Source organism: Xenia sp. Carnegie-2017, unplaced genomic scaffold, assembly GCF_021976095.1.
Source record: "Xenia sp. Carnegie-2017 unplaced genomic scaffold, XeniaSp_v1 HiC_scaffold_4, whole genome shotgun sequence".
In the NCBI taxonomy this organism is placed as follows: Eukaryota; Metazoa; Cnidaria; class Anthozoa; order Malacalcyonacea; family Xeniidae; genus Xenia; species Xenia sp. Carnegie-2017.
This window is the reverse complement of record NW_025813504.1, coordinates 1,175,694-1,199,649: the sequence shown is the minus strand read 5'-3', so window position 1 is coordinate 1,199,649 and position 23,956 is coordinate 1,175,694. Positions and strand designations below refer to the sequence as shown.

Here is a 23,956-nt window from a genome sequence, read left to right as displayed (position 1 = left end):
CAGCACTTCAATGTTAATCGTGTAATGGTCACCATGATTTTCAACCTGTGATTCTGAGGTAAAATCACGTCTTCAAATAACTATTATGGTTTTGTATAACAGGCAGCGTTCCATGTATTTTAGTTCACTGTGTTAGGGAGAGAACATCAAAGTGCCAATGCTTAAAATAACATAAAATCAACATAAGTTCTTTTCATTGTAAGCGATTTTCCCACAACATGGCGACTGATGAAAACACTCTATAGCTTTATAATGCATGGAAACTTCTCTAAAAAAACTAGCAGACTGCATGGTTTGCGCAGGAAATTTGAATCGTGAAAACATAAACAAAACGTCATTTAAATGATGAATTTGATGATGAATTTATCTTTTCAATATATTTTTGAAAAGCCTATTGTGTAAAGAAAATACAAACAAAGATTATATATTTTCATTCCAATATTTTTTTCCTGTGAAACAAAGTACCTGTATTTTCGTTTCAGAAGCTTGTGCTTTTATACGATGCCATGCAGTTTCAATTAATAGAATTATTTCTTACACAAAAGCAATAATTTTGATTTGTTTAACCTTTTAATTGGATAATCTATCGTTTTTAGGTCGTGGAGCTTACATGAAAGGAGACTTTGAAATAAAGAAAGGAGAAAATATTAAAATTCTGGTTGGGCAAACGGCACTCGTCAATACCCGTACCAAAACATCAGGAGGTGGCGGTGGTTCTTTTGTTGCTAGGAACAACAATGTACTGTTAGGAACAACAACTGGTTGCTGGAGGTGGTGGTTGTATAGAAAAATTGAACAAACGTTTACATAACTGTGATGCGAGCACTAAAACATCTGGTAAAAATAACAAATGTGTCACATCTTGCAAAAAGTGGGCTGGAGGAGTAAATGGGCAAGGAGCGAAGCAGGCTGATTCAGAAAATTCAGGTTGTAGCAGATTTTGAGTTTACGGTACTTAGGCTCACATTTTTGTCAGTTTGAAATCATTACGAGAAAATCTTTGTTGCTAAGGGATACTAAATTTAATATGTATGAGCTCTAACCATTACACCATGATTTATTATTATCGATAAAAACCTTTCCCATATAAATCATACTAGCCCTGTGATGCATTTCTTGTTTACAATCAAATCAGAAGTAAAACATTATAAAATTTATAAATAATTTTCTTGATGTTTAGTAGGTGTTGGAGAAGGTTGATTTTACAGCAATAGAATAAGTAGTAAACAGTTTGGTGGAAAGTATGGAAATGGAGGAGAAGGAGGTTTTTCTTTTATAAATGGAGGAGCAGGATATAACAATGCCGTTGGTGGATTTGGAGGGGGTGATGGAGCGTATGGGAATGGTGGAATAGCAGGTGGAGGGGGCGGCTATTCAGGTGGAGCATCCGGAGAAAATGTGTCGGGATCTTGTGGTGGTGGAGGAGGATCTTACAATGTGGGAAAAAATCAAGTGAACAAGTCAGCCTTTAATGACAAAGGAGACGGATATGTCATTATCACTCGAAAGGGGTAGATTAAATCATCTTAAAGTTGTAAATTTTTTGGTAAATACACAAAAGTCAACATGAATCATCACGATATTTACCTGTATCTATAAATACGAGTAAAATTTTTGTGTATTGAGAACATTGTTGTCTAACTAAATTTTTTTATGTAATATGATTTCATAGTTGCATCAGGGGTAAGTTCTTTGTCTTCAAAGCCATAGTCTAAATTTGGTTGTGAACCTACTCTTTAAATAAATATTTTAAAAACTAAGCTAGTTATAAAAATCAAGCCTGTTTCGCAGTCTGCATTTTGGATAATGTCAATGAGGAATTTTATGATGTTTTCTGAGTCATTCAGTTTGCGCCGTAGTTTTTGAAAGACATAAATGAGTAAGGGCTTTTAAGAAAACATAGGTACGAGTGCGTACATGTGGATAGCCCTGCCCTTATTTCAGGTTAAATGGTGTGTTTCATACTATACAACTTGATACCTTAAGAAGAGAAATTTAAAATGCTCTCTGTAGCTTTAAATCTACACAATTTGTACCTATCTAAAACATAATTTATTTATACTGGTAATATAAACAAATGTTCAGCTATTTTGAATATTTTGCTATTTCAACATGGTATATGTATAATTGACAAAATGATACAGGTACTGTATTAAGCAGTCCCTTTGTGTTAAGCCGTCACCTGCTATGGCTTCAGAAAAATTCATAATGCTTTTATCGTAAGAGAAACCTTTATATATTGAAAGGTTAAATTAGTTACAGTACGTTTATGCTGTTAGCCTGAGTTTTTGAAGACATAATTGCGTAAGGACTTTTAAGAAAACATTGATACGAGTGCGTACATGTGGGTAGCCCTGCCCTTATTTCAGTTTAAATGGTCTGTTTCATATCTTATAACTTGATACCATGGGAAGTGAACTTCAAAATACACTTTATTGCTCTAAATCTACCCAATTTATACCTATCTAAATATAATTTATTTATACTGGTAATATAAACAAATGTTCAGCTATTTTGAATATTTTGCTATTACAACATGTATGTACAGTTGACAAAATAATACAGGTTCTGTATTAAACAGTTCTTTTGTGTTAAGTCGTCACCTGCTATTGCTTCGAAAATTTTGTAATACTATTATCGTAAGAGAAAACTTTATATTACGAAGGGTTAAGGTAATTACAGTACGTTCATGCAGTTAGCCTGAGTTAGGTCAGTTTTATTAAAAAGTAGTCAGTGCTAGCTGTAGTTAAAAGATAGTTAAAGTTAGCTAGTTAGCATAGCTAACTTTACAAAACACATTAAATATGGCGGCGTTGCTTACGAAAGATATTTATGCGCAAAATGTTATTGATTAACAACGTTTTTTATATGTTTTTTTTTCATCTTCGGTGGCAAAGGCCTTTTAGAATGAGAGCTGTGAAGGCGGTATTCATTTTTCAATGGTGTAAACATCCCAAGTACTTGTTAAGCTCATAATTTTATAGCTAGCAACTTGTTAGGAATTGAATTGTTATGAGCTCTCGCTGTATATATATCTTATATATCTTTCTTGTTTTCTCACAACTATCCGCATCTTTTAAAAATATTCTGCGTATGAGGTGACTGACATTCCAAAATAAAAAATTTTTCTATATAATTTCATACTACCCCGACATGAAGTTACAAGCCAGAAAAATGGCGGATTTAACAATTGCGTAAAGAAAATATGCCAAGCATTACACCCGCTAGTTACCCTTCTATGTATTTCTTTTATATCGCCCGTATTCTAAAAGCCCACACACACTTAATGAATGGGTCTTCAAAATCATTTCATATTTATTCGAAGACCGCAATTTCACTCAACTTATTGCTTGATTTTAAATTTTTAGGAGAAAATCTTGCCATAGATGGACAAATGTCTTTGCTGATTATTGGATAGAGTGTGATTTCTTGTTGCATTTAATCAGTGTGAGTATGAGTGAGCTTTTAGAATACGAACGTATGACTTCTTCAAGAGTTTTTATTGCCGAAATAAAGTATAAATCCCAAAGCATCGATGACATTTCTTATTTATTACAGGAAATATATTACACTTCTTTTCGAAAGAAAAGGAAAAACGGAATATACAAAACAATGAGTTCCTTCGTAAGAAAGAAATCATTTACGTTGAGTTATAAATCCTACGCACTCACCTACCACGAAATAGTTTATTTAAATCAAATATCAAGTTTACACAATCTAATGTATACAGCGATCTATAGAACTTATAGTTTTTCTCTCGTTTAAAATCAACAAATTCATTAAGAGGAAATCGATTTGATAGAATACTATAAATAGTGACAAACACTGCGCTTATTCACAAGGAACTATCGCCAATTATTGGTTAAGATTAATATAAAATAAAATCTAGCCTTAATTGATAAAGATTATAAAAAATAACAATTCAAAAAAAACTTAACCCACGATTTAAAAGCTGAGCGTATGTGTTTGCGTTCAGATTGAGAAAAAGATTGACAAAGGCTATATTTGTATAAAAAACATGCACGATATTTTACCCCCTATATGTTTTAAATGCTTTTTAGCTTTGTGGTTTTCTTAAGCAAGATATTTTAAATTGCACTTTTAATTTAGCATGGGAGAATAATCATAATGTCAGTGTCTATAATTGGATGAATTTGGATTCACTTCATTCGTTGATGTTGGCGTATGCTAAATTTGACGTTTGGGGCAACCTCGCCTTCCTCCAGTTTCCCTATATTTAATTATTTTTTAAGTTTTATCAATGAACTGCTTCAGCACAACAAAAATGCCTAACGTTTTTTCCAGGCGTTACTTATCCTAGAAAATTTAAATATTTCCTTTAAGTCAACAACCTTTTACGTCATCTCCGTAGTCGTCCTAAAAATCCGTTTGAGTTTTTTATACAATTGATTTGTGTATTGAACACCAATTCTTATTCATGTGCAATATGTTTGTCTAACTTCTATTTTTTTAATGGTCTTAGCAGTCTTATACTTTGACAAAGTAGGAAACTTTCAACACAAAAGTACCGACTGTTAATTCAAACATTTTCAGAAAACCGTAAATATTCCATAAATAAATGACAAAACATAGAAAACAACTCTGGCACAATAATAACGTTTGTTTTTACTATATTTTTGCAGCTTTTTCAACATTAAAATTTGTTTCTATTGTATAAAAAACTTCAATGTTTTACGGTTTGTAGCCAAAATTTTTCAAAATGTATATAATTCAGGGCCACTTACCTTGTCAATCGTCATGTTTTTGATTTTGAATGTTCAAAGGCATCGCAGATTGGCAGCATCTAACTCAAAAACTGTACTAGCAGTCTGAATACATGCGTAAACATACATACGTGCATGAAGTTAAACGAAATTGCGCGCGTGACAAGCATTTAACATGGATCAAAGAAAGTAATTAATATTTACGCAAATCGATTGCACATAAAGAAAGGTTTCAAGGCTGCCTAATCCTGTTTGCTAATCTTTTATTGATCTTGCGACACGCAATAGTACATATATATGAGCCCAGAGTCGTGACTAGGAAGTTAATTGGAGAGGTGCATATCCATATATTCCGTTGTGCCCTACTAATTTCTTTTGAAAGGGAATTGAATTTCAAAAGAAATCAGTAGGGTACGACAGAGCTCAGACTCTGAGCTCATCTATGGCAAATACAATTATATTCTTGCATGTTTCAATGAAACTTAAGAAAACCAAAAGTAGTCAGCTTACAGTTAAATTTACAGCAATGATCGACAACGAAGTTACTGATTCCAGTTAACTAAATTGATTTTGTTTTAAAACCAACGAAATTTTATGAACTATTAATAAACATTACTTATCAACCGTGAACTGTACAGTGTGTAAACTGTTTCCGAGGACGTCTTTATGGTTTCTGTAAGTTTTAATTATATCGCTTGAAATAGCACTGATCGTTAATTGTCATTTCCTTGCAATTTTTCTTTTGTTTCTTTTCCTATATCCTTATAATATTTAACAGCTCATAGAAACAAATAAATATTACTAAAAACACACTAAAAAGAACCAAATAATTCCTTGTACCTGGAATAATTTTTGCCGTCAAATAAGCGGTCGGCGCACGTTATCAGGAGGGAAAGTAAATGTTATTGTTCTCAAGCTGGCTTTAACCAATCATAATTAAAGTATGGCAGTTAGCATTCCAGGTATTTTTAATTCAATAGATGGATCACAGTCTAAAACGCGTAACTTTATAGTCAAATGTAAAATACAAACAAACTTCTTGAAAGAAAAGCAAAACGAAAAAAAATGAAACAAAGAGTTTAATTATGCGGACGATACAAATTAAAAAGGATTTATTTTTACTGACAAAAACTAGAAAAGTTAAAGTCAACCCTTACAATACAGCAAGGAAGAGAAAGAAAGCAAGTTTTGTTTCAGGACAAATAATGCTGTACATAATAAACATTTTAATAACCTCGCTTTCACGATGTTTACTTTACTACGCACTTGGTTGGTGCCAAAAGAACTCGGTCCGATATTTCTCCGTAAAGACCTGGAGCTCAGTTATTAAGAACTTGATATATATGAAATAATTTCTCAATTCTGGCTAGCTCGTATATTACAATTCCATTGGATGCTACTTTTTATAACACAAAAGCTTTCACACACGCAGCTAGAACAAGGTAACTACTTTTGGCAGTGCTCATATTTTTTCCAAACACGTCTTGCAATAGGTGAATTGAAAGCTCTTCACCAAAGATAATTTACTTAAACTTGCGCCGGCCATTGCATTTGCTTTGCTTACTTTACTTTAACTTTCACCCCTTTGAAATGTTTTATTTTGATTGTCTCTTACATCACTTCTTTGTCTGATTAACCAAAGAGGAGCAAATTTTTTTTAAAAAAAATTGCACTGTAGTTCCTTTTTTCTGCACCGTGTTTCTTATTTTTCCCACTAGCATTTGCAATAAATTGCACTGCTCTTAATTAATCAATGAGAACTGAGAATTTTTTTCATGTATATTATTAAAGCGCAGATCAATATAAACAACCTAATGTTGCTTCTGAGTTTTACATGAAAATGGCAATTATAAAAAATGGACAAATGACCTTTTAATTTTAGTTTAACAATATTAAGCAACATTTGCACCTTTATGAACAACGTCTTTAGCCAAACGATTTTTCTCGATCTTGCGTAAAGCAGCGGCAAGTTCTTCGTACCACAACTGCTTATTTTCTCTTGATTCGAACCAAAATTTTAGCATTTTATACCCTTGCCAGTCCACGTCACGATCATTTTGTTCAATTCTTTCTATTGTCGGATCTCTGACCTTCAGAAATATTGCCAATTTCTTCCATTTACCGGGAATTTCTTGGGCAATATCTAGCAGAATTTCGTTAATTTCTGCAAAAAAAAACCGCACATTTAAAAGCAAGTTAATAGCATTTTTTACTTTGGAAGAAAATGTTGGACATCCAACATCAACTATATAAATATACATAGCATGAGACTTGTTAATATACATCAAAGGTGTGTCATGTTGATTTCAGTAAAACTATGGATAACAATATAATAGTACTTACAGTAGTAATGTGTCAAAATGCTGGCACCAAATTTATGTGATCTACATTGGAAGTTTTATCAAAGTGCGTCTTGCTATAGTGAAATTGATTTGCAATTTTTTGCATGATTTAAACTGCATACGGTACGTAGCTATATATTATCAGCCCACACTGCTGATTGCCCAACATAAAATTTAAAATAAAGCCCTTTTTTTTAAAGAAATTATTTAGTATTTAAAGAGTTTCATCTTTACACAAGACATCATCAGACAGGTAATTAAAATGATCTAGTGTGCATTAAATTTACATATTGGAAGCGTAGTTTTGAGTGTTAAGGCTGAAACACACTAGGCAGTCGCTTTAGTCGCGCGTCTAAAACTACCCATTTGCGTGGTTACTAAGCTAGTAGCGTAGTCGCGTCAGCTAGTCGCTTTGAAAGTTCAACATGTTGAACTTTTGACTTTGGTCGCTTCAGTCGCTTTACACTGATTGGCCAATAGATACATTTTAACTTTCTAAATGCATATCATATTTCCTGTCATAAGCATCATACGAAATTTATAGATTATACCTTGGAAAACAAAGGCAATATATAGTGTATTCACACTGGAATCTTTCAGTTTTTATCTGACTTATAAATAGGGACAATAGGAGCTACAAACTGGAACCCTAATGCACAACCTAAATGCACAGAATAGGATTATCCACGATGTACGCGTAATGTGCTATGATCATATTCGCAAGTTTTAACTGCCTCGTTCTCTTTTCTCCACATAGTAGTTTGTACTGAGTAAATATTCATATATTAGTAGATATAATAAAGGCCAAAATAAAAAGTTTAAGTGATATCTGCGTCTGTAACAAACTAAAATCACCGCCATGTTCAATAGACGCCTCGGTAAATGTCGCGATGGTCGCTGCATGTGTGTTGCTAGCGTTCAAGCGACTGACGCGTGCGCATCAATTTGCTTTGGACGCGTGACTGAAGCGACTGCCATTGAGTTCTATAATAACTGGAGGGGAAAAGGGGCCTGGACCCCGTGGTCAAAAACATGGCGGTAATGGCGGATTTTGGTTGTCAAAACGTCTACTTTGAGAAAAATTTTTAACATACGCTCCCTCCCGAATCCGGATATCTATTACTGCTTATATCAATGACAGCCAGCGAAAACAACCACGATACCGTAAGCATAAAATATTAAAATCAATGCAACATGTTTTTTTGAAATAGACACACACATTTAAATGAGGTAAATCTACTGTAAAAGAACGTATATTTTGTCAAGTAATGCTTTAGCTATGTTAGAAATAAATATCAAACGGCATTCTTTACACTTTCAATGTGTTGTTAAGATTTAATACATAATCCCATGCACAATTTTTGTGTTTTTGACTGTTCGATAACAGCTTGGTGCAACTGTCTTTCCTCAATAGATGGGTAAATCTTAGTTAAAACGTCCAAAAAGGACGTTTAGAAAAAGTTAGCTTACACTTACGACTTAAGTCGACTGGAAATATACTATAAGTAGGTATGAAATTTTTTCTTAGTTTTTTTTTGGGATTGATTCTGGGTGTCTTATAAGGTATTATGATATTCTGATAAATCTACTAAGAACTTATGAAGAAAATATCTTGAACTAGGAGAGCAAAAGAACGAAATTTAGAAATTCTATAACCATGTTGCTGGTTCTGTTTTGAGCCAAGATATTAGAAACTGGATTGTCATTGACAACCATGGATCTACTACTGAACAGAACTACATTAATTTCCCATTGAAAATATGATTTCTTAAATTAAAGTGCATTGGTTTCTCTGACATAACACTTTTCTTATTGCTGTATGAAGGCAAACCTGTTTAAATAATTATAATGTAGGTGAAGATTTTTAGCATGTTGTATAATTGTTATTGTACAGTCATTATTTATAATACTATGGCCTTGTGTAATGTATGTCAAGAAGAACATATTAATTCTCAAAAATGCTAACCTTCTTGCACTATTTGAATTTTACATTATGCCCTTAGAATTTTTCTTTTTGTCTTTTGGTAAAAATATCAGTGAATGACTTAAAAATCAAGTTTTCTAAAATAGTATTTTGTACAAAGTAACTATACATAATTGGAAAAGTCTCATGTTGAAGACAGATGTCGCTTCTTTTACTAGATTGCTATTCTTATTCTCTTAAATAATATCATAATTCCTCATAAGACATAAAAAGTTCTTTGCCATCAATTTTTGCTTCTCCCACATTCAACTTCATTGCAAACCAATGCATCTTATGTGAATTTTTAATCACCTGGAATTGAAAATTATATGGATTTTGTTAGATGATGTAGTACTATATTTAGTGTTTCATGCATGCCATTATAAGCTTTTCTTGAGCAAATATTTCAAGGTAGGAGCATAATTTGGCAAATTATTGAACAAAGTAATTTTTATCTTGATTTTGATGTACTAACCTGTTTACTATAACAAAAAATTCATTTACAGAAACACCAGATGGCATTTAAAACTTTTAGCATAAAGCAAACCTTTACACGCCATCCTCTTGATTGTCTATGATCTGTCAAATTGTTCAGGCTAGCTGTTTAAGATAGGTATTTTTTATTGTACGACATGTACCAAAGAGTTCATTAATTAATCCTGCACTGCATTTGATTTCAATACGGCTCTGTTCTTAATATTTGCTTCATGTTTTCAGAAAAATATCATGAAAAAATCCTCCATTTCTTGGAGGTAAAGTCAGTTGAAACAAGGAGTTTTAAGACATGCATATCTCGATAAGAATTGGTTGTTTTACCTCGTCTAGCAAGGGATTAAGTAAAGAACAAATAAGACTGGATATACATAACTTAAATTATAACTTAGAAGTAAAAACATTCATAAAATATATACCATCACACTTCAAGTATTGACTTAAAACAAAACACTGAACACTCTAAATGGTAAACAATCTTACGTTGCTCACCGGTATCATGAAATGTTTCCTTTTCTGGCATTACTTCAGCATCCGTGCACCAAACAAGTTTGCAGCATGTTTTAAAAATAAAATTTCTAAAAGTTTTTGTGCTTCGCATTGAAATTTTATACAATCGCAATTGTGGATGTCAAATCCGGGTGGGCGAAAAAAATTTCATTTTATGAGCCCGCGTCTTTCTGCTGACTTTGACAACCAAAATCCGCCATGTTTTTGACCACGCAGCCGCGCGCTAATAATTTATACTAGTTTTGTTGACGCTTCCCACTGCGACTGCCCAGTGTGTTTCAGCCTTTGGATTACAGTGAGGTGTGATGAATATGATATATATGTATATAAAAATATTATATAAAAAAGTATAAGTGAAGATATTGTTATAGAGTGTAAAATGGACGGGGAACTTAATGGGATATTTAAAAAAGTTCGAGTGGGATAACTGCCTTGGACATTAAGTTTAGGTGTTAGATTTGAGAACAGTAGGCTTTTATGAATCATTAAGTCAGGAGTTTAAGGTGAGGATGAGATGATAGTAAAGTCGTAAAGGAAGCTGTGTGACCTGATATGTTGATGTGAGATAGGATGCTAAATTTTTTTAGGGCATGATGACAGTTTTCCTGCCAGGTGTGAAATTTCCAGGTGCTCTGAGATTCTGGTTTAAAGATGACGTTTGGTTTGACCAACATACGGCGCGTTGTAGAGTCGACACTTAAGCAGATAAACAAAACCAGAATTCAAGAACTTGGGAATCTTATCCTTAAAAGGAAAGAAGGAGGAAATCTGTAAAGGATGGAAAACAAATCTACTGCTAACGTCAGGGAAGGCAGCGTTTGCAGAGGCGGTTAAGTTGGGTGCGTATTTGGAAAAAGTGTGAGCCTGTGTAGGGAAGGCAAAAAATAGACGAGCTTCTTGGGCACTGTAATAATAAGTGGTTTTGGGAGAAAAATCGTTGTCAAGGAAGAGGTGAACTGTGTTGTCAAAAAATTGAGAGGGGAAACTATTTGAATCAAACAGTTTTCGAACCATCTATAGTCGATTGTGGAAGTTTTCTAGCTTGAGAAGATACTTAAAGTACGGTTAATAATGGTAGAGATAAAGCAGCGCTTATAAATAAGGGGGATAAAGCTATGAAAATGCGTGAAGAATACAGTAGATGTGGGTTTCCGGTAAACGGATGTTACGAATTTTCCTTCAGAACGTGTGATATCAATGTCTAGAAACGGGAGATTGTTATTTTGTTCGGTTTCAAGAGTGAAAATTATGTTCTAATCATGTTACAGAATTGATGAAGAACCAAGCTTGCATGAACAACCTATGTTCATGGTATTTTATATCTTATTGGTTGAGTTATTTGAAAAATTTTATCTGAAAATCCAAAAGTACACATTAAAAACATTGGTTCGATGGCCATTGTAGAGCAAAATTGTGGTAAATGTGTTGAAAAGAATTTTATATGGAGAAGCCAAACTATGGTTTTGGGAAGATATCCAACTGGAAACGTTATGACTAGTTTTGGTATAGTGATGTCTGTTCTCAATATAAGTCAGGCCATGCTGATGTTCCAGCACATGAATCTCTCAGCAAATAGTGTGTCCACTTATCATGTGCATCAACGCACCTTCTTGTTTCCAGCTATTCTGAAGCATTGGGAAAGCTATCAGTCAAAGTTAATTTAAGATGTGAAAAAAAGTGATGCGGATTCCAGGCATGGTCAGGAGATGGACGCTTTGATTCTATGGGCCACAGTGCAAAATATGGAGTCTACACAAATTGGAACAACACAACATCAAAGCTGGTTCGTTTTGAATTGCTTGAGGTATTATCGAATGATAAAATCATTGTTTGTAGTGTTTTTACTTTCAATGATGGAAGCATTTTGACTTTTAAACAGGCCAATGAAGTTGGTAGCAGTAATGCCATGGAACTGGAGGGAGCAAAAAGATCTTTTCAGTTTCTTGAGAAATCTGGGCTTACCATGAATGTTTTCATCAGTGACAGGCACAAAGGGATTGCAAAGTGAATCCGAAACGAAAAAAAAGAAACAAAGCACTTTAATGATATCTGGCATGTAAATAAAAGTATTGCTTAACAACTTAAGATGGCCGGCAAAGGGAAAGGATTGTGAAATAATCAATGAATGGTTGGGTGGTATTCGCCGACATTTGTATTGGAGTGCTCAAACTACTATACTTGGCTTTGAAGAGCTTCTCGTTGTGAAATGGAAATCTACGGTGAGATACAGGGCTAACAAGCATGATAACCGTCCCGATGCATTATTCCCATTGTGTGCTCATGGTCAGATCCCAGAGCGGAAATGGAAACCAATAGGCAAATTTAAATACTCAGCTAATGTGGAAATTGAATAGTACAAGGTTTTATGTCATACTATAGTCACAACTTTATACATGAAACAAATTTTCATAACCTTTTAGGAACTGTTGCATATGATAAGATATGCTCTATCCTACTCAAGCCAAGCATTTTAAAAGACATCGGCAAACTTTCAGCAGATGGCCAGACTAGTTGTCTTGAAGGCTTTCATTCCGCCCTGAACCATTGGCATCCAAAAATGACTAATTTTTCATGGCTTTGATCATTTTTAAGTCAGCATTTTAATGCCTTGAAATATATTTTCTCATCTTCATCACCATCTCCTGCGAGAGGTTCATTGTCATATGCGAAGTCGTTTAAATGCTCGATATAACCCACGGATTCCGAGCTCGAATCAGATACGCATTCAAACATTATCTGAGCACTGATTTGAGGCCATACTTTCCGGGAAACTTGTTTTTTAATATTTTATTGAAAATACTGTCATTATTTGTTTTTAAGACAAGAAAAACGACAACAAAATCACCTCCTATAATATAATATTATATTGACGGAAACAGACGTGTATCTACATCACAAGTATCAATATGGCGTCGTACAAAATTTGCAAATAGTACCCGACTTTGGAGGCAAAATTAAGGAACTTATATTTATCTGTTTAAGTCCAGCGACATTTCATAGTTCATCAAATAATCCAAATTTTCAAGTAAGCTCATAAAAATTGGGGCTAAAATTAGTAGTATAAGCACTTTTAGTGTCGACGCTGCAACGCGTCGTATGTTGGTCAAACCACACGCTATCTTCAAACCAGAATTTAAGAGCACCTATGTTCGCCCTTAACAGGAAAACAGTCATCATGCCCTATCAAATCCGGCATCCCATCTCACATCAACATATCAGGTCACACTGCTTCCTTGGACAACTTCACTATCATCTCATCCTCTCCTTACACTCCTGACTTAATAATCCATGAAAGCCTCCTGTTCTCAAATCTAACACCTAAACTGAATGTCCAAGGCAGTTTCATCCCACTCGAACTTTTCTAAATACCCCACTACGTTTTGCGTCCATTTCACACTCCATATCAGTATCTTCACTCATAATTTATATAATATTTTTATATACATATATATCATTTTCTTTACACCTCACTGTAATCTAACACTTATAACTACACTTGTAATATGTAAATAGAAAGGCACACTTGATCATTTTAATTTCCTGTGTGATGATGTCGTGTGTAAAGACGATACGTTACAAATAATAAGTAAGTTCTTAAAAAAATGGCTTTATTTCGAATTTTATGTTGAACAATTGTCTTCTTAACACGAATCAACACTGATGATGTAAACAATAATTCATTTTTTCATAAAGAATGCGTCATTATGGACTTTGCAGCGATATAAGTTCCCTAGGTTTTTCAAGAATAGGCTATTACTCGGGTCAGTCCTCTGTAGAGTCTCTTTATTCCTCGTATTGTCAATTTCACACCAAAATAACCATATTCTAATCATACTACATTTAGCTATACATGCCCTGCAGTGTTAAGCATACCAATGAGCATAAAGTCTATTTACTAAAATTGCTGGTGTGTAAATGTAATGCACATAACGATGTTGTGTTTTATAAAATTATTAGAATGATAAAAGAAAACAAGAATGCCGAGTGTAAGCATGAAAGCACGAATGTTACAGGGAAACTTATACTCTTCACATATTTACTACACTTGACTTGGTGTGCTATAATGCTAAAGTCGTTTAAGCAATAAAATGTTTTCAAAATAAGTTATAAAACCAATGCCAAAGATTTGTTATTTCATTTTTCCATTTTTTTTAACCATTTGACTAAGCAGATTTTAACGTGCAACAAACTGTATTTAGATTTAATCTAATTAAAAACGGATCATGCATGACAATCTCCCTAACTTATGATAAATACATTACTCTTGCAAAGCATTGAAAAAATCTAATAGCATTAAATAAGGTCAGCAACGGGAGGTTGCAGTAATATCAGGAAAATTACACCAAGCCTCCCATGGGTCATGTATTGTCTATTCTACTGTAGAGTGATTGTCACTTTTATTCTTAATTAACACTGCATAGTCATGATTATAAAACACAGTTAAATTGTGGCTACAGAACGTTAAGAAAAGCTTTTACCTGATTCTACATAGAATCCCAAATGCAGTAACTACTACAATGTCTCACTAACTAGACTGAATGCGGTATATGAAAATTAAAGAAACATAGCCCATGAAATTTAAGACTGCTAGTAAGTCTATTATCAGGGCAATGATAGAACATTAAATCTCAACGACAGCAAAGGACGTCATCTTCGAATCTTGGAAAGGAGGCACCAAATAACCATATTATATACATTTCGCTAAATGGGGAAAATCTTTGTAGAAAGACAAATTAACGTTTTCAATGCGACGATAGAACAGGCCTTCAACCTCCTTGCCCATCTATTTAAAGGTCTCGGCTACAGTGTAATTAGTACGGCCAAATCATCATTAACTGTAATAATTGCAACATTTGAGATATTTCAAAGAAAACAGACTGATTTGAGAATCAGCAAAAGAGATATTTGCAATAAAACCAGCTTTTCCAAAACGTAAAGTAATATAGGATGCTAGAAAAGTATTGATATGCCAGAATTTAATAACGCTGACGCCAGAACTCGAACTTAAACAACACAAACATAAACTAGTTATGCTGCTGTCAGCCTGTCACTTACATGGTGACAAATGAGTCATAACAATCATAAGCTTGATTTTTAACTGTTGCAAAAACCAGGAAATACATATTCATTACTATAGAAACAAGCTAAAACTCACTAGGTCTGTATGCGTATTTCAAACAAAAACTTTCTGTTGATCTTCACTAATTTTTATCGAAGAAAATATTAAATTTTGTGATACCATGCCTATTAAAATACGTTTATTATAAAAATCAATGCAAACTTCTAAATATTATGTTTCTATCTATAGCTAGTAAAAAAGCTGATGAAAAGTTTGAGTTTAAAATTTAAGCAAGACTTACATTAAGTCCTGTTGCATAAAATACTGTTGAATGTGTATGCTTTTTATCTTATTGCTTCTAAGCCATAGGCCGAATCGCAAAAAGTAGTCTTGAAGTAACATCGGCATGCCTCCATTTAGGAACCAGCTGAATTTCGCAGCATAGGTAGTTTATATTTAACAAATAGATAACATTCAACCGTTGTAAATACAGTTATACATACACAGGTACACACGTCATTTGTGATAAAAACTAAAAAGTTGGAACAGGCCACCGGGTCGAGTATTATTTCACTATTAATAGACTATTGTTTTAGCTAACAAACGTAAAATGGCATTTTTTCTTTACTTGATCTAACCAAAAATCATCAATACCATGTTCCAAGTTTGTTTTTTAAATATTAAAGAGTTCATCTACTAAAGCTCTAAGTTTTGTATATTTACCTTCTAATATAATAAGCATACCTTCTATTTCCTCCGTATGAACGTGTAAATTTGAAGGGTAACTAGCATCAGCAGTATCATCAGACTTTATTTCTTTGAAAAATATATAAATAAAAGCAAGTGAACCATAGCGTAAAATAGAAGGGTGCTTTTTATAATAAATAAGTTTCCTTGGAAAGACATATATTGATTCATTCCAATAACAAAGACATGTATCATGTTTTTTAATGTAATAAAGAAATTTTTTAAAATTCAAGTATTGTGAATCGGGTATTTTCCCTAAAATTTTTTTGGAACTTTATTTATGTCATAGCAAATTTTTACTTAATTTTTTTTAATTTCTCTAATTTTTTTAGAAACAAAAGTTAAAAGCAATTAGTAAAAATTTTTTTAACTCGTCATACATAGAACAAAAAAATTATATGTGTAATAACAATATTTGCCCCAGACTTGTAGCTATGATAAAAAGCAAGAAAAATTTTAATTAAAAGATACTTAAAAAAAGTAAAATAGTTGAACCAAGGCAGGGCCAAACAAATTCTTTTAGGCATATCAGTTTAGAAAGATTTATGAGGAAAAGGTTCTCAGTAGTTTTTAACCTTAAATTGCAAACCACATAATAAAGCACAAGACGGAAAGAAAACAAGGAAAAATTTACCAAAAACAAATTTTAGTTGCATGTATCGTTGTTTCTTAGTAGTTTAATTTAGTTTAATTTTATTAAAATGTTAAAACAGATTTAAAATATTTTTGCATCTAAATATATATTGCAGTGTATTACATTGTTCTCAATTTGCATCAAACTTTAAGAAACAAATCTTTTTTATCGATTTTCAGATAGCTCTATAAAATGGACTATATATTAGAGAACTATAGAGGACTATAAATGCTCAGGATGGTAAAACGGCCTATAATAGGATAATTACTCCAAATAAATCCTACTTTCACTAAAAAGAGCTTTAACTAATTTTACAATATTACTAAAAGTGTTTTTTTCTGCTCAGATTTAGCCAAACATAACACAAGAAGAATTCACGATTTGTAAACACAAAAGACTTAAAAAGTTTTGCCAGAAATTTCAAAAACCTCAAAGGTTACACTTATAAAAAGTTTATATATGCTATAATAAACAAAAATAAAGAGTATCATACCTATACTCTTCGAAGATTTAGGAACAACAACATGATCAGAAGAAAGTGCTTTTTTTTTTAACTCTCGCGCTTTTTTATAAAATTTTCCTGCTTTGTTATATTCTTTAGTACGAACGTATGTATCACCAAGATATTTTAAAGTCAAAGCTACATCAACATGTACTGGACCAAGTGATTTTTGTTGAATTGCCAACGCTTTGTTGTGAAATCCTTCTGCTTTGTCATATTCCTTAGTACAAAGATTTATATAACCAAGATAGTTTAAAGTCGCAGCTACATCAACATGTTCCGGACCAAGTGATTTTTGTAGAATTTCTAACTCTTTTTCATGAAATTCTTTTGCTGTGTCATATTTTTTAGTGTTATAATACATCTCACCAAGCCTGCTTAAAGTCGCAGCTACATCAACATGTTCAGGACCAAGTGATTTTTGTTGAATTTCCAATGCTTTTTCATGAAATTCTTTTGCTGTGTCATATTTTTTAGTGCGAACATTTAAAAAACCAAGACAGTTTAAAGTCGTAGCTACATCAACATGTTCAGGACCAAGTGATTTTTGTTGAATTTCCAATGCTTTTTTGAGAAATTCATTCGCTGTGTCATACTTTTTAGTGAAGCAATACATCTCAGCAAGACCGATTAAACTCAAAGCTATATCAACATGTTCTGGACCAAGTAATTTTTGTTGAATTTCCAACGCTTTGTTGTGAAATCCTTTTGCTGTGTCATATTTTTTAGTGCGAATATTTAAATAAGCAAGATAGTTTAAAGTCGTAGCTACATCAACATGTTCAGGACCAAGTGATTTTTGTTGAATTTCCAACGCTTTTTTGTGAAACTCTTTTGCTGTGTCGTATTTTTTAGTGTTATAATACATCTCACCAAGCCTGTTTAATGTCCCAGCTACATCAACATGTTCAGGACCAAGTGATTTTTGTTGAATTTCCAACGCTTTTTCATACATTTCTTTGGCTTTGTCATATTTTTTAGTACAAATATTTAAATAACCATGATTGTTTAAAGTTATAGCTACATTAACATGTTCAGGACCAAATAATTTTTGTACAATTTCCAACGCTTTTTCATACATTTCTTTGGCTTTGTCATATTTTTTAGTACGACAATACACCCTACCAAGTTTGTTTAAAGTCGTAGCTACATCAACATGTTCAAGACCAAGTAATTTTTGTTGAGTTTCCAATGCTTTTTCGTAAAACCCTTTCGCTGTGTCATATTCTTTAGTGTAATAATACATCTCACCAAGATGTTTCAAAGTCGTAGCTACTTCAACATGTTCAGGACCTAGTGATTGCTGTCGAATTTTTAGTGCTTTTTCGAATAATTCTTTTGCTGTGTCATATTCTTTAGTACGAAGATTTATATAACCAAGATTGTTTAAAGTCGTAGCTACATCAACATGTTCAGGACCAAGTGATTTTTGTTGAATTTCCAACACTTTTTCGTGAAATTCTTTTGCTGTATCATATTTTTTAGTACGACAATACACCCTACCAAGATTGTTTAAAGTCGTAGCTACATCAACATGTTCAGGACCAAGTGATTTTTGTTGAATTTCCAACGCTTTTTTGTGAAATTCTTCTGCTTTGTCATATTCCTTAGTAAAAACATTTAAATCACCAAGATAGTTTAAAGTCGTAGCTACATCAACATGTTCATGACCAAGTGATTTTTGTTGAATTTCCAACGCTTTTTTGTGAAATTCTTTTGCCGTGTCATATTTTTTAGTGCAGCAATACATCTTACCAAGACAGTTTAAAGTTAAAGCTACATCAACATGTTCTGGACCAAGTGATTTTTGTTGAATTTCCAACGCTTTTTCGTGAAATTCTTTTGCTGTGTCATATTCTTTAGTGTTATAATACATCTCACCAAGTTTGTTTGATGTCTTAGCTACATCAACATGTTCAGGACCAAGTGATTTTTGTTGAATTTCCAAGGCTTTATTGTGAAATTCTTCTGCTTTGTCATATTCCTTAGTACAAAGATTTACATCACCAAGGAAGTTTAATGTTATAGCTACATCGACATGTTCAGGACCAAGTGATTTTTGTTGAATTTCCAACGCTTTTTCATAACACTCTTTGGCTTTGTCATATTGGTTGGTCTCATAATACACCCCACCAAGATTGCTTAAAGTCGTAGCTACATCAACATATTCAGGACCTAGTGATTTTAGTTGAATTTTCAACGCTTTATTGTGAAATATTTCTGATTTGTCATATTCCTTAGTACAAAGACTTAAATAACCAAGATTGTTTAAAGTCCTAGCTACAACAACATGTTCAGGGCCATATGATTTTTGTTGAATTTCCAACGCTTTCTCATAACACTCTTTGGCTTTGTCATATTTGTTCGTCTCATAATACACCACACCAAGATTGTTTAAAGTCGTAGCTACATCAACATGTTCAGGACCAAGTGATTTTTGTTGAATTTCCAACACTTTTTCGTGAAATTCTTTTGCTGTATCATATTTTTTAGTACGACAATACACCCTACCAAGATTGTTTAAAGTCGTAGCTACATCAACATGTTCAAGACCAAGTAATTTTTGTTGAGTTTCCAATGCTTTTTCGTAAAACCCTTTCGCTGTGTCATATTCTTTAGTGTAATAATACATCTCACCAAGATGGTTCAAAGTCGTAGCTACTTCAACATGTTCAGGACCTAGTGATTGCTGTCGAATTTTTAGTGCTTTTTCAAATAATTCTTTTGCTTTGTCATATTCTTTAGTACAAAGATTTAAATAACCAAGACAGTTTAAAGTCGTAGCTACATCAACATCTTCAGGACCAAGTGATTTTTGTTGAATTTTCCACGCTTTTTCATAACACTCTTTGGCTTTGTCATATTTGTTGGTCTCATAATACACCCCACCAAGATTGTTTAAAGTCGTAGCCACATCAACATGTTCTGGACCAAATGACTTTTGTTGAATTTCCAACCTTTTTTTATAACACTCTTTGGCTTTGTCATATTTGTTGGTCTCATAATACACCTTACCAAGATTGTTTAAAGTCGTAGCTACATCAACATGTTCAGGACCTAGTGATATTTGTTGAATTTCCAACGCTTTCTCATAACACTCTTTGGCTTTGTCATATTTTTTAGTACAAATATTTAAATAACCATGATTGTTTAAAGTTATAGCTACATTAACATGTTCAGGACCAAGTAATTTTTGTAGAATTTCCAATGCTTTTTCATACATTTCTTTGGCTTTGTCATATTTTTTAGTACGACAATACACCCTACCAAGATTGTTTAAAGTCGTAGCTACATCAACATGTTCAGGACCAAGTGATTTTTGTTGAGTTTCCAATGCTTTTTCGTAAAATTCCTTGGCTTTTTCATATTCTTTAGTGTAATAATACATCTCACCAAGATAGTTGAAAGTCGTAGCTACTTCAACATGTTCAGGACCTAGTAATTTTTGTCGAATTTCCAGCGCTTTTTCAAATAATTCTTTTGCTTTGTCATATTCCTTAGTACAAAGATTTAAAGAACCAATATGGTTTAAAGTCGTAGCTACATCAACATGTTCAGGACCAAGTGATTTTTGTTGAATTTCTAACGCTTTTTCATAACACTTTTCGGCTTTGTCATATATGTTGGTCTCATAATACACCCTACCAAGTTTGTTAGATGTCTTAGCTACATCAACATGTTCAGGACCAAGTGATTTTTGTTGAATTTCCAAGGCTTTATTGTGAAATTCTTCTGCTTTGTCATATTCCTTAGTACAAAGATTTAAATAACCAAGATAGTTTAAAGTCGTAGCTACATCAACATGTTCAGGACCAAGTGATTTTTGTCGTATTTCCAGCGCTTTTTCATAACACTCTTTTGCTTTGTCATATTTGTTGGTCTCATAATACGCCCCACCAAGATCGTTTAAAGTCATAGCTACATCAACATGTTCAGGACCAAGTGATTTTTGTTTAATTTCTAACACTTTTTCATAACACTCTTTGGCATTGTCATATTTGTTGGTCTCATAATACACCCTACCAAGATTGTTTAAAGTCATAGCTACTTCAACATGTTTAGGACCTAGTAGTTTTTTTTGAATTTCTAACGTTTTTTCATAACACTCTTTGGCTTTGTCATATTTGTTGGTCTCATAATACGCCCCACCAAGATCGTTTAAAGTCATAGCTACATCAACATGTTCAGGACCAAGTGATTTTTGTTGAATTTCTAGCACTTTTTCATAACACTCTTTGGCTTTGTCATATTTTTTGGTCTCATAATACAACCTACTAAGTTTGTTTAAAGTCGTAGCCACTTCAACATGTTCAGGACCAAGTGATTTTTGTTGACTTTCCAACGCTTTTTCATAACACTCTTTGGCTTTTGCATATTTGTTGGTCTCATAATACACCCTACCAAGATTGTTTAAAGTCGTAGCTACTTCAACATGTTCACGACCTAGTGATTTTTTTCGAATTTCTAACGCTTTTTTATAACAGTCTTTGGCTTTGTCATATTTGATGGTCTCATAATATACTCTACCAAGTTTGTTTAAAGTCGTAGCTACATCAACATGTTCAGGACCAAGTGATTTTTGTTGAATTTCCAACGCTTTTTTAAAACACTCTTTGGCTTTGGCATATTCGCCGCTCTCAAAATACACATTACCAAGATTGTTTAAAGTCGTGGCCACATCAACATGTTCAGGACTTAGTAAAGTTTTTTGAATTTCCAGACATATCTCAAAAGAGTTCTTAGCTTTTTCGTATTCTCCAATTTTGTAATACTCCATACCGTGTTTGTTTGATATCTTAGCATCATTATGCTTTTGTGAATTTTTTTTGAATTTAAAATAATTGAATTTGAAATTCATTATCTTTCTGACATTTCCACCGCTAGAAAAAAAATCAAAGTTCATGTACTTTTCATTATAAGAAATACACAATTTGTAGGTTTACTTCGTTTTTGTTCATGTTATTTTAATTTTTAGTGTTTACCGTCTATTGCCTGCCTTTACAATTCTGAAACATTTATAAAGCCAAATAACAATTAACCCTCTGGTCTGATAATAGATTGGTTATATAGCTTCTGTTTTTATCACAAAATAAAGCCCATTATTATGTGCGACGATGCGACAAAGTAGATTAAAGTAAATGGTTTGAACCCGGGAGTATCGTTACATGTTTGTAAATGTAGATCGTCCAGGTTGGCATTGTCCTGAGAAGGACTGGTTTTCTTGTTGTTGACAAACGTTTCGACAACGGTAGCGGTAGCCAACCGCTAAGGTTGTACTGGTAGAGATGAAAATAATCTGGTATAATGTTTATTCCCACACTGTTATTTTAAAGCAGTTAGCTGAGCTATTCTATGTGTTAATTATACACTTTTTAGTAATGTTTAGTGTGATGTTCTAGCGTCAATAGTGAGCTTTAGTAAGTGTGTACTAATATAGAGTGCGACTTAATTCAAGTACGAGTTCGAAGTTTGACCGTGTACTGGAGTGGCACGAGTAAGTCTGTTGACGTTGTTGCTTCGTCAAAACTTTATTTTAGTTATAAAAAAAGACCGAGATTTTTTACTTGGAAAATCACCGAGTTTGTGAAGCATATAGCTCTAGCTACGGCTTTATTTGTTAATAATAATACCAACGAATCGGTAAAAATGATTTTATAAGAATATAGGACTCTTTATAGACAGAAAAATCTTTACTAATTTACATTTTATGTTTTATATGTTTGTAGCATTTTACTGTTTGTTTTCATTACCATTACCATTTAACATGCATGGAAGTATAAAAGATATGCAAAGTTTTTTCGTAGATGAATGACATTTTGAAGCTACTCTATCAAGGCATTTCTGAGTTGCAAAAAATATCCACAAAGTAAAACTTTTATCTTGCTAAATAAATATTTACACTAGCTTCGTGGACAAAGTTCGACTTTACTGATTTAAACGTTGACAAATATTGATTGTGCTCGATATTGTTTATGGTCAACAAGGGGGTAAAGAAATTTATAAAACTATTTTGATTGTCAATTCTATTGTTGAATTGGTTCAGTGAGCCAGTGTATGAATTTGCTTTGCAAATAAAGAAATGATTAATTTATTAACGAAGTGGTAAAAGTTGAACAGGTTTAAAAAACGAGTTTGGTGAATGGGTATAAACCATTGACAATGTAACAGTGGAACAAAAGTACTTTTAAACTTGGTAAACACATATTGCTATGAGCATTTTCGATTCACTGAAATGAAAAATGATTCAGCCTTGGAAAAGTAAAAATTCAAGCTCACGCAATTTCTTCAAGCAACGAAAATCAAATATGGAAGCAAAGCACAATTAAAATTCACGAGAAATCTTTAGTTTAAGCGTCTCCAATAAATTTATTGATGATGGATATTTAGAACCAAATATCATTTTCCTTGATATTGAGGGAAATACGTCCATAAACGTTCCTGTGATCACAAAAGATCCCGACGCAACTCTGTTATTACGTATTTAAATATTAACTGGTGCTGAAATAATGTGTGGCGAACATCTGTTATAATTGTTGGAAATAATTTATATTATTTGATTGTCCTACTGACAGAGAGACAAATTCTACTTAACTATTATAATATTTGTTATCCAATAGACTTAGCAAAATTTTGAGTGATGCTTTGTTGTGAATGGGTTGAAGTATAGTCTGAGTGAATGAGCAATATATGTATGAGATAAACATTGCAAGAGAGTAAATTTCGTCATTCATCAGGCTTGAGTTTTTGCATCCATTCGACATAGTCAAAAGGAATATTGCCTGGAAGACGAGAAGATTCGCAAAACGTGGCACCTCCGACGGGATCAGTGAAATAGTTCGCTCAAGAACAAGAATTCGTATTGAAGCATACCGAAGCAGGAAGCTGCAGAGCTAGCACTTGAAGCAAAACTCAAGCAGATTTTGATCACTTGCGGGAAAACTGAGAGAATTCTTGCGTCAGATAATCGCGATAGAATCGAAAGA

General features: G+C 33.0%; 2 protein-coding genes across 2 annotated transcripts; both read right to left on the bottom strand.

Moving 5' to 3' along the window:
• LOC124455739 (nephrocystin-3-like) lies at positions 1 to 17,917 on the bottom strand. Its single transcript, XM_047006368.1, has 4 exons — positions 16,965 to 17,917; positions 15,835 to 15,906; positions 6,634 to 6,888; positions 1 to 160 (listed from the first exon to the last, which is right to left on the bottom strand). The coding sequence occupies exons 1-4, from the start codon at positions 17,839 to 17,841 to the stop codon at positions 147 to 149; spliced, it is 1,218 nt and encodes a 405-aa protein (XP_046862324.1). The 5' UTR covers positions 17,842 to 17,917; the 3' UTR covers positions 1 to 146.
• Positions 17,918 to 20,277: 2,360 nt separating this feature from the next.
• LOC124455826 (nephrocystin-3-like) lies at positions 20,278 to 21,779 on the bottom strand (the record flags this gene model as incomplete). The annotated part of the gene is made up of 2 exons (XM_047006445.1): positions 21,753 to 21,779; positions 20,278 to 21,609 (listed from the first exon to the last, which is right to left on the bottom strand). Coding segments are annotated over exons 1-2 (1,359 nt in total), but the record flags the coding sequence as incomplete, so codon positions are not given.
• Between the last annotated feature and the right edge of the window lie 2,177 nt (positions 21,780 to 23,956).

Bases quoted from the DNA above. Each gene is read 5' to 3' on its own strand.
- LOC124455739 (XM_047006368.1), bottom strand. From the start codon at position 17,841: ATGTATTATAACACTAAAAAATACGACACAGCAAAAGAGTTTCACAAA. The intron at 15,907-16,964 runs GTATGATACTCT...TATTTTTCAAAG, and splicing joins TAAATCTTCGAAGAGTATAG to AAATAAAGTCTGATGATACT. The intron at 6,889-15,834 runs GTATGCTTATTA...TTTTTTTTGCAG, and splicing joins TCATACGGAGGAAATAGAAG to AAATTAACGAAATTCTGCTA.